Source organism: Condylura cristata, unplaced genomic scaffold (genome assembly GCF_000260355.1).
Source record: "Condylura cristata isolate star-nosed mole 26May11 unplaced genomic scaffold, ConCri1.0 scaffold00034, whole genome shotgun sequence".
Taxonomy (NCBI): domain Eukaryota; kingdom Metazoa; phylum Chordata; class Mammalia; order Eulipotyphla; family Talpidae; genus Condylura; species Condylura cristata.
The window spans coordinates 8,339,967-8,356,697 of NW_004567135.1; the positions used below are offsets into that span (position 1 = coordinate 8,339,967).

Genomic DNA, 16,731 nt, shown 5'->3' on the forward strand with positions numbered 1-16,731 from the left:
CCCGAAATGGCAGTACAAGAGAAGAGCCGAATCCTCTTCTGGAAGAATTACAGCCCACAGCAGACAGCCTGCCAGGGCTCGATGAAGTCTAGCTGAAAGTCTCTATTGGCACATAGATTTATTGGCTGCATCTGAAACTAATTTTCATCTATTGATACTGTTAAAAAAACAAGACCCACTGCTCAGCCTCATTCATATTTAAAGACATCTGATCGTGTAGTGGTGTGGTGGTCCCAACAGGGCTTACAATGGCGACACCACGGGAGTAAGTCACACGGTGCTCTCGGGGACAGTCCGTGTCACGCAGGGTCCCCCTCCCCGCCCGGGTGACAGAGCACCAGCGGCCCTGCTTCTCTCAGCGTGCTCAGCTGCCCTCTTTTCATCTAAATACCCAGCTTCTACGTGCTTCTCAAACCCGTCCGTGCACTGGTGTAGAGCCAGTCTCTTGGCACCTGGTTGCCACGGCCTTCCCTTGGGGGTGAGTGCCTGTCCCTGCCACCCGCTGTGCCCGGCGGCCCCTGCCAGTGGGTGCCCAGGAGAGCTGGCACACACACTTGCCCGGGCGAACTTTGCATGGAATGCTGCCCTCGTGCCTTTAGCAAAGCGGAGGCTGGCTCGGCCCTGTTCTCCCTGCCTCCAGCTTTATTGTTTGGGTCTTAATGTAATAATACGCTTGCACAGGCGGGGCGGCACGGCAGCGTGGCCTGGAGCTGTAAACAATGTCTGCTCTGTGCCTCGTCTCCCTCACCGCTGCCCCTCCTGAGCACTGTGCCCTCTGCACCACCGCCCCCTCTCTCTTGCATATTCTAACCTTGGCTAAACAGCTTCATTCATAAGATGGCCCATGTTTTCTGGGAGGCCAAGGAACTGAAAAGAAGCAAATTCTGAGAACCTCTAGCGGTCATGCGCACATGAAGCTGTTTAGTTTCTGGGTAGGAGTTTGTAATATCCGAGTAAGCAGCGTGTTTTCTTTTATCCCCGACTCCAGCCCCTGCTTCGGGGACACGTATTTGACAACATATGTGTGAGCTCAGGTGCTCAGAACCACCCGGCTCTTCTTTGGCAGGGGGTCCGGGAGACGCCATCCCGTGCGTCACAGAACAAAGGCTTTCACGTCATCAGCAGCAGCGGCGGGAGGTGGAGAGGTGTGTCTGTGTGTGTCTACATCTTATGACTAGGATTTGCGGGGTCCATCTCTGTTCCAGCAGACAAGCTCCCCCTGTCCCATCAGCCCTTCTCATGTCCTTCTGTAGCTTGAGACTGGATAGAAGCAAGCCCTGCCTCCCGCCTGCTTCCCCTTCGTGGCTTGATAGTCGCAGAAACCGTTCCATAGGCAGCCTGCTCCCCTTTCTTTGTGTCGATTGGTGGCCGATTATGTCATGGTGTAAGACTCACGGGCTGTTTTCCCCGTGGGCTGGCTCCCAGAAGCAGCCGGCAGAGAGCGTGCTTTTTTGTTTCCCTGGCTCCTGCTCCTAAGCAAGGTGGTCAAAGGTGGGAGCAAATCCTTGACGGCAGGGTGCATTGTTTTATTCATAAGGCTCAGGCTTGGGCACCTGGAATAGGGCGGGCTTCGTTTTTCTTTCAAGCACATAGTACTTTTTGCATTGAAGAGTCTTGATCTTTCCGCCTTAATCAGGGTTAACAGAAGGATAGAACCCTCTCCAAAAACAAAACAAACAAACAAAAAAAAAAACCTGTGTTCTACTGTTCCAAGAAAGCGGTAGGAAGAGCTGTTAATTTCAGGAAAATAAATAATTGGAAAAAAGTTTTCCTGATTCCTCAGAGAGCTTGGGGACTCTTGCTGTTACCCTGTTTTCATCACAGAGGTAAGCTTAGGTATCAGTATATAATGACAACTCTCAGACGTGAGTAAGGGCACAGTACAAGCCGGGTGGTCTCTGTTCTGAGGAGCAGCGTTACTTGTGAGACGCTCAAGTGCACGAGGACACTGCTTTTGCTGTGGACATTGCTGACCCTACATGGTGCAGCAGAACAGCTGGGCCCTCCCTGGTGGCACAGCAGGTCAAAGCGCAGCACTGCAAGCCGACTGCAGCCATTTCAATGCGAGTTCCATCCCCAGCCCCAGGGGTGACCACATGGCACAGTAGACTTCTGTCTCCCTGCTGCTCCCCTCAGCAGTGTACTTTGTCGATCTGCCTGTTCTGCTTCCCATTCTGTCTCTGGGGAATCCTCTCACAGCCCCTGCATCTCTGGCCTGTACCCCGGTTCTGTATGCACATATAAATCAATCTTTAAAAAAAAGAAGAAGAAGAAGAAGAAGAAGAAGAATAGCTGGGCCATCCGTGATCCAGGAGAGCAGACCTGGCCCTACCTGAGTCTCCAAGGGCGGGACCCACAGGAATAGAGCCTAGTAGGACTGCCAAGATTGATGTCATGGCTTGGGCTCATCTGTACTGCCCAGCAGAGTTATTGGAATTACTGGACACTTGTCACCGGAAGCCAAATGGAGAGGCCTGCACAGGGTTTCTGCAGCAAGTAGCACCAGTGGACATGACACCCAGCTGACGCCGTCCTTGCCGTTGGCACTGCACTGGCCATGTCTTCCACTCACTAAGGGCACTGGGCACCTAAAACCTTTTCTCCTTAAATTTTATACCTTCACGGTCAAAGGCTCCAAAAGTCACCTCAGGACACGGTTTTGTGTTGTTTTTTCCTAACCCATGTTCATTGTTCAGACACATGGCCAGACTCGAGTGAGCGCTGACCTTAATGCCCATTTCCAAAAACCTTGACTAGGAAAGTTTGGTAAGTAGAGGAGGTGAGGTATGTCTGACAGGTGGCACCGCTGGAGACAGAAGGCAGCTCTTCAACCCGCAGGCTGTCCTCGCTGGGGCCAGGCTATATTTACCCGTCTCGGAGCACCCAGGGCTTTGATTTGCTGGGCGAAGGGAAACTGTCAGGCTGCCCTGGCGGCCACAGTCACCCAACATATGGCCTTTCTTCACTCGCTTGGTTGTGCTTAATTCTGCGCTTTCCTGCAAACATACAATCACGGGGCTATCTTTAGCTGTGTTGTGGTGTAACTTCACCCCAAGAGAGACAGAACATTACAGCTGGTTTACATTTTCCTGAACAAAATATATACACTCAAAGATTAGGCAGATCATTTCATTCAGTTCTGTGGGATATTACTCAATTCTTTTGTTGGGCAACTCTTCTTTTGTGATTGTTGTTTTAAGGTTGGGGGAGTAGAGATTTGCCGACTACATCGTTGACGTGTGTGGGGAGAAGGCCTACGGGAAGGTCCGTCAGGCAGACGTGTGCCATGTTTCCAGATTCACCTATTTCCTGGCCCTGGTGATATATTAGAATAGGACAGAAAATGGGGGTGGGTGTGGGGTGGGTGACGTGATACACACCTACCCTCATGTTACCCCCAGAGATTCTGATTTGATTGATCGGGGTGGAGCCCGAACATCAGTGCCTTTTCAAGTTTCTGGATGGTTCTAACAGACAGACAGTAAGTCCCAGAAAACATGTTACAGTAAAAAATATGTCAGAGAAAATGAGACACATTTTCCTTTTTCTCCCTGTCTTATGTCACACACCCAATGGCACACATGAAGCACAGGGTCATTGCTTTCCCTCATAAAAGCGTAAGTTCCGTAATTGAGAATCGCCTGAAGTTTACGAACAGTGGCAACTGTGGCTCTGCCGTGACCTTTGAGGCTCTCTGGCCTTCCGTGCTTGCATCTGCAAGTGGCTGGACGCCTCAGCATCCGCTGGACTTGTCTCCCAGACCCAGCCATTTTCTTCTGAAACACAGACTTGGAGCGTCCAGCGCCTAAGACCTTGGCCTGCTGTTGACAGGAGGCTGCGTCTCCTGTCTTGCCGTGATTGTCATTTTCAGCATGGCTGACGGTAATCATGAGTGCTTCTGTTCTCCGCTTTTTGGTGGACTCTCCCTGGGCAGGAACCTGCCCAGTCTTAGAGCAGCACTAGGCAGGAAGGAAATGGAATGGAAGAGCGTGAGCCTCATGCCCCCACTCACCCAGCAGCCAGAACGACTCGCAGTAGGTCTGCAGGAACAGGGCCTGTGAGGTGTGGTCTGTGCAGAGCTTGGGTAGAGGGCTGGAGGAAGGCTCTTCCTGGCCCCGGGCCCCGTGGCTCTGGGCGCACGCAGCTGGATGTCAGCTGGAGAAGTGGCTGGACCCTGCGTTCTATGGGCTTCTGACATCATGGGCATTTGCATGGCTTTTGACTTGTTTCGTGTCATTTTTCTATACCTGGATTAAATGGCTCAAGACTCCTGCCCTTCAGACCTCTGCTTCTAAATCACCTGCTCAGAAGAGTTTCTGTGAGCAGCGTAAATATCCTTGGGCCGCTCCTATTGTTCTTCACTGCTGTGCTCTGTGTTTCCTTCCCGGCACTCACATTTTGTAATTCTGTGCTTGTTTGCGTATGTGTTTATTGTTTGTGGCCTCCACTGGACAGTCAACTCCCTACACAGATGCTGTGTTTTCATTCACTGTCAATTTAATGCCAGGGCTATGGCTTGACATCCACTGCCCACTCAAGAAATAATTTACTAAGTGAAGCAAGAGGCAGCAAAACACATTGGCCTTCCGCCTGCAAAGCTGTTACTTTGGGGATGCCCGAGTCCACGTCTTACTCTCGCGCGGGTGCCCAGATGCGGGGAGTGTGTGTGCCTGAAACTGCAGCAGCCCCACCAGATTGCAGGTGCTGGATGCCACGACAGCATTCGTGATTCGTCTCGTTCTTTCCCCTCCCTGTTCCTTTCTGCCCGTGGGACCCTAAGCTCACTTGCATTCAGGGGCACATTCAACTGGGCGAGTCTCTTCAAAAGAAAAAACTCTCTCTGGACAACTGAACTTGCTTCCAGGGAGGCGATAGCTGCCACGGGAGCATGTGTCCTCTCTGCTATTTATAAAGCACACCGCCCTGGCTCTGGTCAAGGCCTCAGCCACTGGACTCCAGCTGTCCGCGGGCTCACGCCAGTGGCGCTCTTGGCTTCTCCGGCACGTGAGGGACGGGGTGGATGGTGGGCGTGTGTGCTCATGTTCTCGTGCCCTCACGTTCTCGCAGATACTGCAAAGACCCTTTTGATCTCCCCCCACACCTGATAGTATATGCATGTCCTATACACTTAAGTGCGCAGAGCTTAAAATTTGCATATATCAAGTTTCCATGTACATCTGACCAATTGTATGGGGAGCTGAGCCCACTGAGTTTTGGGGTTCAGAGATTTAGTGTAGGAATTAGACATACAGTGGTGGAATGGCTGGAGGTAGAGAGCAGTCACGAAGAGCCAGCCTGAGCTTCATGTGGGTGATGGGAACCCAAGGAGCCAGGTACGTGATGCTTCAGTTCCGTCTTCCGAATCTCAGGCACGTTCCTCTAAGCCCATTCAGGCCTGAAACTCTAACTGTGGATCCTGGGGCACAGCTCTCAGCCTCGCCACACCGGCAAGGCGCTAGTGCTCCCTGGAAGCACCCACCTTCCCGTCAGGTTCCGTGGGCTCCCCCTGGTCCTTCCTGGATGGCCACACCTCCCCATCCCATCCCCCAGCCGCTTTTACAACTGACTTCTGTGCCACAGATAAGAATTTCGTTTGTTCTCCGTCTTTTTATTAATGGGGTTGTGCAATGTGTTCTTTTTTGTCACTGCCTTTGGGGCTCAACGTTAATCTATGAGTTTTGTCCATACTGCCGCGTGGGGGGCTGGCTCATGCGCCAGCCGCGGGGTGGGGGGGGGCTGGTTTATGCTGCAGCCCAGTCGCATTCCACGGCACGGCTGTAACAGCAGCATATTTCTTATTTTGCTATTTTTGGTCATTTCGGTTGTTTCCACTTTGGGAGTATTATGGACGAAGCTGCTGTAAACATTCTCGTCCTTGCCTTTTGGTTAACGTGGGCATTCGTTTCTCTTGGATGTATCCCCAAGAATAGAAATGCAGAGTTTTGGGGTGGGGGCGTGTTCACCAAGAACTGCTGCTGAGCAGTTTTCCAAAGTTGATCGTCTTCACTGTCGGAGAGTTCAAGGTCCCTGTCTTGATACCGTCATCTCGATATTGTCTTTAAGTCCTTCTCATGAGTGTGTGATGGCATCTCGTAGTGGTTTGGATGGGCATTTTCTGGGTGACTGATGACTCAGACGCTTTTGGAGGTTTGGCTGTCTTTTGTGAAGTGCCTGGTCAGCTCTCATGCCCCACCCCGGGTGGTTACACCCCCTCCCAATCCGCCAACCACTGTTCTGACTGACTTCTGTACCATCGACGAAAGTTTTTCACTGGACATCAGTTTCTTATTGGTTGGCACAAATCCTTCACCTCTTCTGGAGTTGAAATTTTCTTGGCTATAGATCGCTGTTGGGTTTGAGGAAGGAGGCATGTTGCTTCTGGAGCAGGGACCAGATGGGGCATCAGGCATGTCTGCGGTGGGAAGTTTGGGGGATGAAGATGTTGCTCCTTTCGCAGGGAATTAACTAGTGTGGGACTGGAAACGAACAGCCCAACTTACACATGATTTTAAGAAACAAAATATTGGCGCTTCAAGTAGTCCTGTTGCACTTTAAAAATGCAGTTTAATTTTAGCACTTAGGTATATGATGGCAAACCAGAAACTTCGTTCCCTCCCTAGAGGCTTGAATATTTCCAGCATGTTCTTCTCAGAGGTGCATGGGAGAGAAACGGGGAGAACCGTTCACTTGTACAGTTCTTTGCGCCTGATGGAGTCCCTCTCCTCCCTGGTGTGTCCCCCTTTCCAAACCAGGCCCACAAGGAAAGCGTGGCCCTGGCGTGCTGGAGGGGAGGCGGTGAAGCTGCTCCGTGGTGTGTTGAGGCCTTCTGTTGGCTCGTTTTCCTCATTTTCTGGTCCCACTAACCCTCGTTGCTTCTTTTTTATTGACATTTTGCAGCAAATGGGCCGCTTTTGGCCACCATCGGTTTTGTCCCCAGTAACATCCTATGAGATGCCTCTGCCTTTACATTTTAAAAGGGAGAGTGTTCTTCCATCAATTGCATTTGTTCTGTTTGATCAGTTACTTGGAAAATTGGGGACTCGGGAGTCAGGAGTGTTTGCGAAAGGACCCAGCTGTCAGAAGAGGGCTCTGCCTGCTTCCATACGTAGCCGAAGTGCATTTGACTCTTTGGCTCTCTCTCCTCAGAGTCTGTCATGGTGAGGAGAGATTTGTGCAATAGTCCTACTGAGATAATTGTGGGAGAGGGTGCCAGGAAAGCATAAACAGAGTAGGGGCTCTTCACTGTCACGTGGGAAACACTTTTCTCGGCATCACTTACTCTTAAAATGAAAGACATTGTGTCAGCCCAGCCCCAGCCCGGCCGAGTGTTTTTAACGCAGAGCAGGGCGGCTGTGCCCAGTGCTGACACCCTTCACGTCGCTGAGCTGGTAGCAGCAAGAAATGGATTTGAGCTTCTTTCTTCATACCCACCACCCCTCAAACCTGACGAGACTACAGTCCCTTCCAGTTTGGGAGTTACTCCAACCCTCGGGCTGGAGGCAATGCTCTCAAACCAGACTGTGGCACGGCAGCACGACTCGGCAGGTCTTCCAAAAATCTGTGAATTCTGCACTCAGAGCGGATGACTCTGATGTGAATTAAAATTCAAAAACGTTGCTCAGAAGAACGTCCTCAGAGGCACCCAGATGGCTGTGCTTAAGGCCTCTGGCCCCCCAACCAGCCGCAGGGTCCCTAGCAGGAATCTGAGCCCTCTCCAGGGCCTCAGCACCTGGCCCCAGGGGAATATTTGGCAGGCTGACAGCTCGGCTTCCTCAGGGCCCAGAGGCCAGAAACCCAGTTAGCGGTCCCAGCTCTCATTTCCCTCCTGCTGTTCAGCCAATTTATTGCTCTGTTAAGGGCATTCTGTGACACTTCAGTCCCGTAGCGTGGCCCTGGGGCAGCCCGTCGGTCGGTCATCGGAGCAGCCCAGTGGCTGCACACTCCCTGTTTGGGCACAGAGGAGGGGTGCTTGCAAGATTCGCCACCTCAGTGACTCTGTGTGTTCTCTCTTGTGCTTTCTTCCCATCACCTCAGTGACTGGAAATGAGGGAGAAATGTTGTTCCCGCCTGTCCCTTGCCACGGCTAACAGGGAAGGCTTCCAGAGGGACGCGTGGGGTGAGAGGGAGAGCAGACCGACAGGGAGCTGTGCTTTCTGCTGTCCTGAGTCTGCAGCTCCTGAGTGTCCCCTGCCCCACACTGGGGTGGCCGTGCGCCGGGGCCCCAGTCAGACGCCTTCTGACATACAGGGTTGCCTGGCTAAAGCCCCAACAGATGTCTGTTTCCTCGTGGCTGCTGCCTGCATCAGATACTTATTTCCTTGCAGCAGAATCTATTCCCCTTCTCTGTCCCATTGTGAGGGACATTTCCAAAGGTGACAGGCGCGGTCTGTACCCAACAGGGGGTGATAGGCTCCCAGGTCGGCCTGTCACACTTGGCATCGAAGGGCCCTGCGTCACCACACGGGCCCAGAGGTGCTTCAGGGTGTGAGAGGGCAGATGGCCTTCAGCCGCCTCGCTCACGAGGAGAGCTTTCCTGGAGCAGAGCTGCCTCGGCACTAAGGCACCCTGCACGCTGCCCCAGGGCGCACTCGGTTCTCCAGATTTTTTAGGTTCAGTCCATAAAGCAGGCTCGCTCCCCTTCTGTGTGCCAGAGCCGCCAGCCCAGTGAGCAAGGCCAGCCCTGTAAAGTTAGGCAAAGGTTCTAGAGAATCGGTGGCGGGCACAGGATAACTTGTAACTTGAAACCCACCGCTGCCGGCCTCAGCCGGCAAGGTCAGCCCTGGGCCCTGGGCCCTCGGGGTGGCATTTTAGGAGGAGGACAGACTGGGCTATACCACCTCACCTCTCTGATGCTGAACTGAGTCAAGATTAATTAGTCTTCTGTAGAAGAGCCTTGGTAAATTGCTGGCCAGAGTAGATGGGCTTTCAGAGCCCAAAGGTCTCATGGTGGTTGACTTTTGGCAGTTGGTGTTTGGCAGAAGAGAAATGACATTTGGCTGCACTTAAGCACCCCACTGGACCGGCCGGGGTCACCCCCAGGGTAGGGGTGGTGTAAGAAGAGAAGTGGGCGGTGAGCAGGTATAATTTCAAGGGACAAGCCCGCCAGAATAGAGAGTGGGGACTTGGCAATATCCTTTAAGCGTAAGAAAGAGCTGTTGTTATTTCCTCTCTTTGGATGTTTCTTCTCTAACCAAATGGGCTCTTTCCTGAGTGAAGGCGTTAGGGAGCTAACTCGCCGATGACGTCAGCCCAGCACAGTCAGAAGAGTAAGACTGGCCTTGCAGACAGCTGACGGGGAAGGCTTCTGTTTCACTGGGGGAGCTGTGCCTTCGTCCCGCCTTTAAGGCGGACTGGGAAGGGAGAGTATACTTTGTAGTGCTGGCTGGCTGGTTTCTCCTTTGGAGAGAACAACAGAGGGTTTTTTGGGGTGTGTGTGTGTGTGTGTTTTGTTTTTTGTTTCCTTTATTTCTTTTTCTCATAAAAATAGTAAAAAGAAATCATGACCTCAGAGCCAACTCTCCCCAGTCCCTTCTGTGGCCTGGAGCCAGGGCAGACGTGGGGTGATGGCAGGGCGCGCACGGCTGCTTTGCTAGCTGCCAGCCTCCCGGGACAGCTGCCCGTCACCGCTCCCGTCTCACGGCCACCGCACAGAGCAGGGGGCACCTGTGCCACCTGTGCCAGCCTCACCGCCCCTCCCCCGTTTTCATCTCTGAGAACCTGTGGGCAGACACGTGGGTATTTTGCCTTTATGCTGCCTCCCCCCGGGAACGTCCACGTCACCCGCCACTTCGGGGTGCTCTGGCTTCTGAAAAAAGTGAATACCGTCTCGGAATGAGCATTGAAAACAATAGCCCTGTTCATAATCAGGCCCTGTCCAGAAAGGCCTGGGGACCCAGCTTTGGCCACTTCCTTGTCTCCTCTCACCCTCTGAACCAATAGCAAGTTCACAACAGAGTCAGCGGCGCACCGTGCCGTTTCTGCTCATCTGTGCGTCTGTGACATTGGACACACGGGCCGGGTAAGCCTTTTTTATTTTTTTTACAGCCTTTTTCTTCCTATCCCGGCACCAGCTTTTCCCGCAGCCAGTATGAAAATGAATCACTTCCTGCTAACCAGTGCCTCACGGCGGATGGGTGCAGAGTCCTGGACATACGTCCAGGGGAGGTGACAAGTGTTGAGCTTCGGAAGGTGCGCCCAGGTGGGCCGGGACAGGGGCGGGGCTGCAGAGCTGGCCTCAGAGCCGTCTGGGTGATGAGTCACAGTCTCCTGTGGACAGCGAGGAGGGACACACGGAGGAAGGGCAGTGACATGAGCACGTTGAGAAGGTTCGTAAGAACTGCAAGAATGGCTGGAAAGCGTGACTTGCGTTTGGAAGTGTGGCAAGTGAAGGGGGCGAGACCGTGGTGGATTTGGCTGGGGGGTTGGGTGGTTTCCCAAATGCAGTGCAAGGCTGTGGCAGGCGTTGGAGGTGGGGTCTCACCTGCTCTTAAAAGATGCGCCCCGGTGTACCTTTGGAGGGTGGTTGGAGGTGGGTGAAGGTTAGGAGGCCAGTCTCTAGTGTGAGCTAGAGGCCGCAGGTGCTGTCCCAGAGATAATGGCAGAGAAATGCGTGAACTTCATAACGCAGAGATCCCAGAGCTGGATTCAACAGGACTTTGCTTTTGGTTGAGTGGGTTGAAGGGTGAAGAGCCGAGAAGGGTCTGAGACAACCTTAAATTCCCGTTGGGTGAGTGGAGGGCGCTGACATTCGACTACATGAGGCTTGTGAATTGGGGGAAGAAAACAGCGAGCTGTTGTGTTTCCTCGCTGTGAGCTGTCTGTGCGGGATCCAGAGGAAGGTGTGTGGTCGCTTTTAGATCTCAAGGGCATGGGAAGAAAAGGCCAGAGTTTAGGGGGTCACTCAATTGTGTAAAAGAGAGGGGCAGGTGAAATCATGGAGCCCTCTGTCAGAAAGCTGAGAGCGATGGGAAAAGGAGGAAGAGGAGCAGCCAGAGTCAGGGAGGGAGAGTTTCTAGGAAGAGCCACAGCGAGGGACCAAGAAAGATAAGGACTGAAGTGGCTGGTCGAGCCTTTCATAATTAGAAAGCCGTGGTGGACCTGTGTGGAGTGATGGAGACAGAAGCCAGGTTGGCGCGGGAAGGGAAACGATGAACAGAGAAGAGCCGTGCGGAGGCGACAAGGTGCTGACAGCCAGCTGGGCCGTTCTCCCAGAGGCTGGTTTGCAGCGGAGAGAAGGGGGAGTGAGGGCGTAGGGGAGTGAGGGCAGACCGGTACCGCGGGGTGGGCGTGTGTGTGTGTGTGTGTAAGAGACTCCAGTGTATTTGCAGACTAAGGAGAAGGCGCTGTCAGTGGTGGGGGGTGAGGAGAGATCTCAAATGTGTGACCAGTGGGTGTACTTAGCACCCCGAACTGTGTGCTCAGACAGGGTCAGTGGGGGAATGTATGGGAGTAGACGGGCAGCTGATTCAGAGGACAGAGGTGGCCGGGCAACCTCTGCTGGTGGAAACTGTCAAGCAGAGGGAGGGGAGGAGAGTAAATGGCCAGTGGAGAGCAGGAGGCGGAGGCCATTAGTCTCCCTTCCCTGCCTGGAGAGCCCAGGCACGGGCGGGGGGGGGGGGCGCGGGGGGGCAGAGCATAGGTAGGCATGTAGGGAGCCTGAGAACAAACATGTTACAGCAGCAGTGGGGGTTCCCTAAAGGGATTGCTGGGCAGGATTGTATCCCCACCTGTGGCCACATCAGGCGGCACTGCTGTCCGTTTTTTCTACAAGTTCAGAAGTCGCTGTGACCCTGTTCCATGTGTGCAGCTGGTGCGTCAAGTCTGTTTGCCAGCCTCCCCCCCCTTTCCCTCACCCCTCCCTTCCCCCACCCCTCCCCTCCCGCGCCCCTCCCCCTTTCCCTGTCCCCTCCCTCCTCAGGTACAGTAGCCCTTTGGCCCCTTTGTCACCCTGCTCTGAGAGAAGCCCTCCCTGCCTTTCGGTCGCCTGGGTCATGACAGCGGTGTGGCTTTCTGACGCACATGAAGCATGCTCACGCACATCTTGGAATTAGAAAAATGATGAGCCCGCCCTTCACTTCAGCTCCGGGGAAGTGGGTCGGGGGCTGTCTCGCAGCACTTCGTGGTGCGAATACCATGCTTTTCTAGAAACCAGTTTCTTTTTATAGGGAACAGTTACTCTGAAACTAGTTGGCTGCTGCAAGCAAAGCTGCCTCCAGGTCTTGGCTCCCGCCCTGGCCGCTCCTGCCGGCAGGGCAGGGCCCGCACCCACATTGCGTGGCTGTGGAGCATGTCCAGATCAGGTCCAGGGCTGGCGGTGGCTGTGGAGAAAGGGCGGTCCAGAGGGCAGATGCCATGGGGTTGCCCTGCAGCGTCCTGGATCTCTGTTTAAGCCCCTTCCCCAACCTGGTGACTTCCCTAAAGGCGCTCAGTGCATCTGTATTTGACGGCTGCTGCCTCCTACCCTGACGAACTTTGCCCGGTCAGATCCATCAGATCTGTGTCTGGCCAGGCTGGAGACTTCATTTACATCTCCGTCTGGCCACCCTCGCTCCCTTCCTCCCGCCCTCCTCTCCCTCCCTCCCTGGTTGAATCAAACAAGTTTCAACTCAGTGAAGACAGGTACAAGGTGTGTTAGTCTTGAAAACAGCATATGTATACAGAGTCGGGGGTGGGGGGCTTGTTTTAGAAGTAGCACACAAGTAATGAAGACTGGGGCACTGCCTGCTGGCAGCGCTGGTACACTGCAGCCCCACATCCCCAGGGGCTGTCCCCCCCGCCCCCAGGCCCTCATCGGCGGGAATCTGCATCATAGCTCTGCTTTCAGATCTGCGGGGCAGGAATGTGTCCGTCCACAGGTCTCGTGGACCTAGGTGGTCAGTGGGTGAGGGTCACCTTCTGTCCAGCCCTGCCTTCCCACAGAGAGTGCAACAGCCTAAGGTGGTTGGAACAGGTCTGGGGGTTGATGCCGCAGAGGTGCTGCTGATAGCAGGGGCGGCTGAGCCTGCTGAAGTACGCAGGCTGCTAAGTACCGCGTTAGGGCTGTTGTAGTTGCTTGGCTCTCGGTAGCCAGGAGGGAGTGTTATGGTGAAACCAGACCGCTCTTGCCCCTTTATGAAAGGCTCCATTTCAAAGGAGCAGATGCCGCGATACATGGTGTGGGAAGAACCCCGTGTTGTGTGTCCTTGCTAAATTTACTTGAGCCCAAATATCTGCTGGTGGGTGGGCAGCTATCTTCCTGACAGATGGGGTGTCTGTATTCCGCAGGTTCTGGCTCCCGGCAGCAAGGGGCGAGGAGCATGCATTTTGCTGAGCTTTTTCTTTTTTTTTTTTATTCCTCCGGCTGTGGCTGAGGACTTGAGCTTTGCAGTAGTACTGTATGCAAAACGGCAGCACTGCACTGCATTTTTGTGTGAGCTTTAAACTTTGGCCAGCTGCAGCTTCCCCATCTGCAAACCAGAGATACAGACTACCTCTGAGGGTGGTTTACGGATGAAGTGGCAGCTAGGGACTTCTCGGTTCGCTCTTCCTGCCGTTATCAACAGGAGCCTTAGTTTGGCAGGAACTTACAACCCAGGACTTATCCTCTGGCCCTGCCTCGCCTTGATGCCGTGACCGCGCCCTCTCGAACTAGGATGAACGGAGAGAACTGGAACTAGTCTGGCGCTAGGGCTTGGCGGGATGGAGAGGAAGAAGAGGGGTGAAAGAGCAAGAAAGGTTCTGAACAGCTTTCTCTCTCTCACGAAACAAACCTGTCGCTGCTCTCATCTGGTTGTGTAAGCAGCCACTTAAGTGGCCTGAGCTCGGCCATTTGTTGCTGGGATTACACACTTGCAGACGAAAGTGACAGTGCCGCCTTTCACTGGTCTTGCTGTCGGACTGACCTGCTAAGTATGAACGTTTTGCGCTCAGTGCCTCAGTTCCTGCAGACACTGCCTGGGTGGCTGTTGCTTCACTTCACAAATGAGGAAACCAAGACCGGGCCTCACTTCTGGTTCATCTGGGTTATTTGGGGGCAGGCCCTGGCAGCAGCTACTCTGCTCATTGAGCTTCCGGCTCTGACTTGGACTGTTTAGTGTTCGGGCCAGTCGAAAGGCAGCGGTGGTCATTTCTCAGTCGGGTCGGCGTTCTTGCCGTGCTCCTGGAGAGGCAGAGAGGAGGCTGCACTTAGGGGCGAGGCCATCCAGTGTCTCTTCGGGATGGGAGACTTGGGAAAAGCAAACCCAGGGGTCACGTGGTCTTGGCCCTTCTGAGAGTCCTCGAGAGGGCAGGGCCACGGTCAGAAATGGTGGTGTGCGCCTGCAGACAGAGCGCTGCGTCCTGTTCATGGCTCGTGGTGGAATGTGGCTGCCCCCAGGCTGACCGCTGCACTCGTAGATTCCCCGTTTGGGCAGGCGTGGACGCCTCCGCCGTCTGAGCTCGCCCAGCGAGCTCTCGCCTTCCCGGCACACAGCCCCCACAGCGCTTCCCCCAGGACTGTCCCTCGTAGTGAGGAGCAGCTGGACCCCATTCGGAATCCCAGAGATGCTCTTCCCTCCCAATCCCGCGGAAACAGCGTTTCCACTCCGGGCAGGACTTAGCTCCCTGCCGGCGAGGGGCCCACACTCAGCAGAGGGCAGCGGCAGTGCGTCCTTGCTGGCGAGCAGCGCCACGGGGACCGAGCGGAGACCCGCTGCCTGGGGACAGGCACCGAGGTGGGCGGGGGCCTGGTTTCCTCTCCCCTCGGCCTCCTGCCGGGTCGGGTGATGCTCATGGGATGGAAAGTCAGAGGGAGCGAGAGCAGAATCCGAGCCGGGACGCCCGAGGGACGTGGACTGCCCCCTGCTTGTCCTTGAGCTTGCCCCCAGCCCGGAGACCGGACTCAGGGCGTGACAGCGAAGAGGCTGGGAAGCGGTTGGAAGTGACCAGGAGCCGCGCTGCCCCGCCCGGGGAGGACCCGTGTTCCCATCCCCAGGCAGGAGTGGCCTCCACGGCCTGCTGCAGAGCAGCAGTCAGGGCCCCAAGGCACGGTGGCCACTGGCCCTGTCCCCGCCGCGGATTCGAAGGCGCCGCTGCCGGCCGCTTCCCAGCTCCGTGTGCACAGCCACCGAGGCGCGCTCTGACGGTGCCGCGTCAGTCTGCCGCCTGTGGGAGAAAGTCACCCAGCCCGACTCTGCCTCACGCTCCCCGTGTGTGATTCTTGTTTTGTTTCTCTTTCCTTTTCCTATTTTTAAGGCCAGTTCTCCCTGCAGCCCCTCAAATAACCACCCACCCGTTCCAAGAGCTAGAGCTAGCGTTCGCTCACAACCAGCCAGGAGTCAGTGACGGCCTTTCACTCTCGTCCACAGAAACAGGAGTCCTGCTCACACCTGCCCACAGGCTGGCTCTCCAGCCTTCCCTCCACAGCCGAGGATGCGCAGGGCGGCTGAGTCCGCACTCAGCTGCCGCAGGACGCGGCGCGCCGGCGTGGTCAGCGGGCGGCCATGCACCTGTGACGTCGGCCTCGCGTCTCCCTCTTCCCACCCTCACTTCCCTGATTCCTTCCTTCTACACCTTGGCTTTGCAGTGGAGTTTCTGGCACCTTCTCACCAAGGCTCCTGGTCTCTGAGTTCCGGGTTCCTGCGATTATAAATGTTGGTTTTGCAGGACCGTGGGCATGTGTGGTAGCCAGCGGTGGGCGGCCCTGGGGAGTGAGGCTGCCTCTGGTGAGGCAGAGCGCTGGGTGGTTCCCTTCTCACCCAAGAGCTGCTTCCCTCTGGGCCTTCGGGCTTGCAGAGTGGGAAAAGTGGGGCCCCCAGGGAGTTCACGGTGCTCGTCTTACTCCCCTCATTCCGGGAGCGGCTCAGCCCACTCTCTGTTGTCATGAGTGGCCCACAGGTCGCGGGCCTCCAGCTGGGCACTCAGACTCGCCCCTCACCTCTTGGAGCAGCGCCCGGGGCGGGGGCCGAAACCGTGGCTTGTGAGAGCGTTTCGCCTCCGCAGGGGATGGGGCCGGAGGTTAAGGAGGTGTCCCCTCATGGCGGGAGAGTTAGCTGTTTCAGGCAGAGCAGGCTGCAGCGACTAAGGGGGTGTCAGCTCACACAAGTCTAACAGTCTCACACGAACAGATACGATCCTTGAAAGTGGACTCTGTCTTACTCATCTCTGCACCTCCAGGGACGTGGGTGGCATATTGAAGGCCGGCAACGCTTGGGCGTGGAAGGGGGGACCCCAGCACCAAGGAACTCCGCTCTGGAAAGGAGTCACGGCTTGTGGAAATGCTGATCCACTTAGGTTTGGGTCTGCTGACCATTCTTTTCTCTTTCTCTTTCTTAGATTAATGTGACCGGGTCAGGTGGATCAACACCCATCCCAGTGACCCCTTTGCCGGGGAGGTCGCGGAGAGGGGGGAAGCATGGAGGAGAGTAAGAATGAGGCGACCAATCACGCGCATGTCCTCTTCGACCGGTTTGTGCAGGCCACCACCTGCAAGGGGACCCTTAAGGCCTTCCAAGACCTCTGCGACCACCTGGAGCTGAAGCCTAAAGATTACCGCTCCTTCTATCACAAGCTCAAGTCCAAGCTGAACTACTGGAAAGCCAAAGCCCTTTGGGCAAAGTTGGACAAACGGGGCAGCCACAAAGACTACAAAAAGGGGAAAGCATGCACTAACACCAAGGTAAGGGTGCAACCGCCTCCAGGCCTCACGGCCACCGGGAAGGAGGTCGCCTGCCGAAGAGGCCGTGTGGAGGTCGCGGTGAGGGCAAGGCAGCCCCG

General features: G+C 55.2%; 1 protein-coding gene across 4 annotated transcripts in view; it reads left to right on the plus strand.

Annotated features, from left to right (window-relative positions):
- Nucleotides 1-16,731, plus strand: part of MICAL3 (microtubule associated monooxygenase, calponin and LIM domain containing 3) — a 167,592-nt gene that overhangs the window by 55,312 nt on the left and 95,549 nt on the right. For all 4 annotated transcript variants that reach the window (XM_012732409.1, XM_012732410.1, XM_012732407.1 and 1 more), the window contains exon 2: nt 16,291-16,633. In XM_012732409.1, coding sequence (XP_012587863.1) covers nt 16,370-16,633 — 264 coding nt within the window. In that variant the 5' untranslated portion in view covers nt 16,291-16,369. The remainder of the gene's footprint in view (nt 1-16,290; nt 16,634-16,731) is intronic.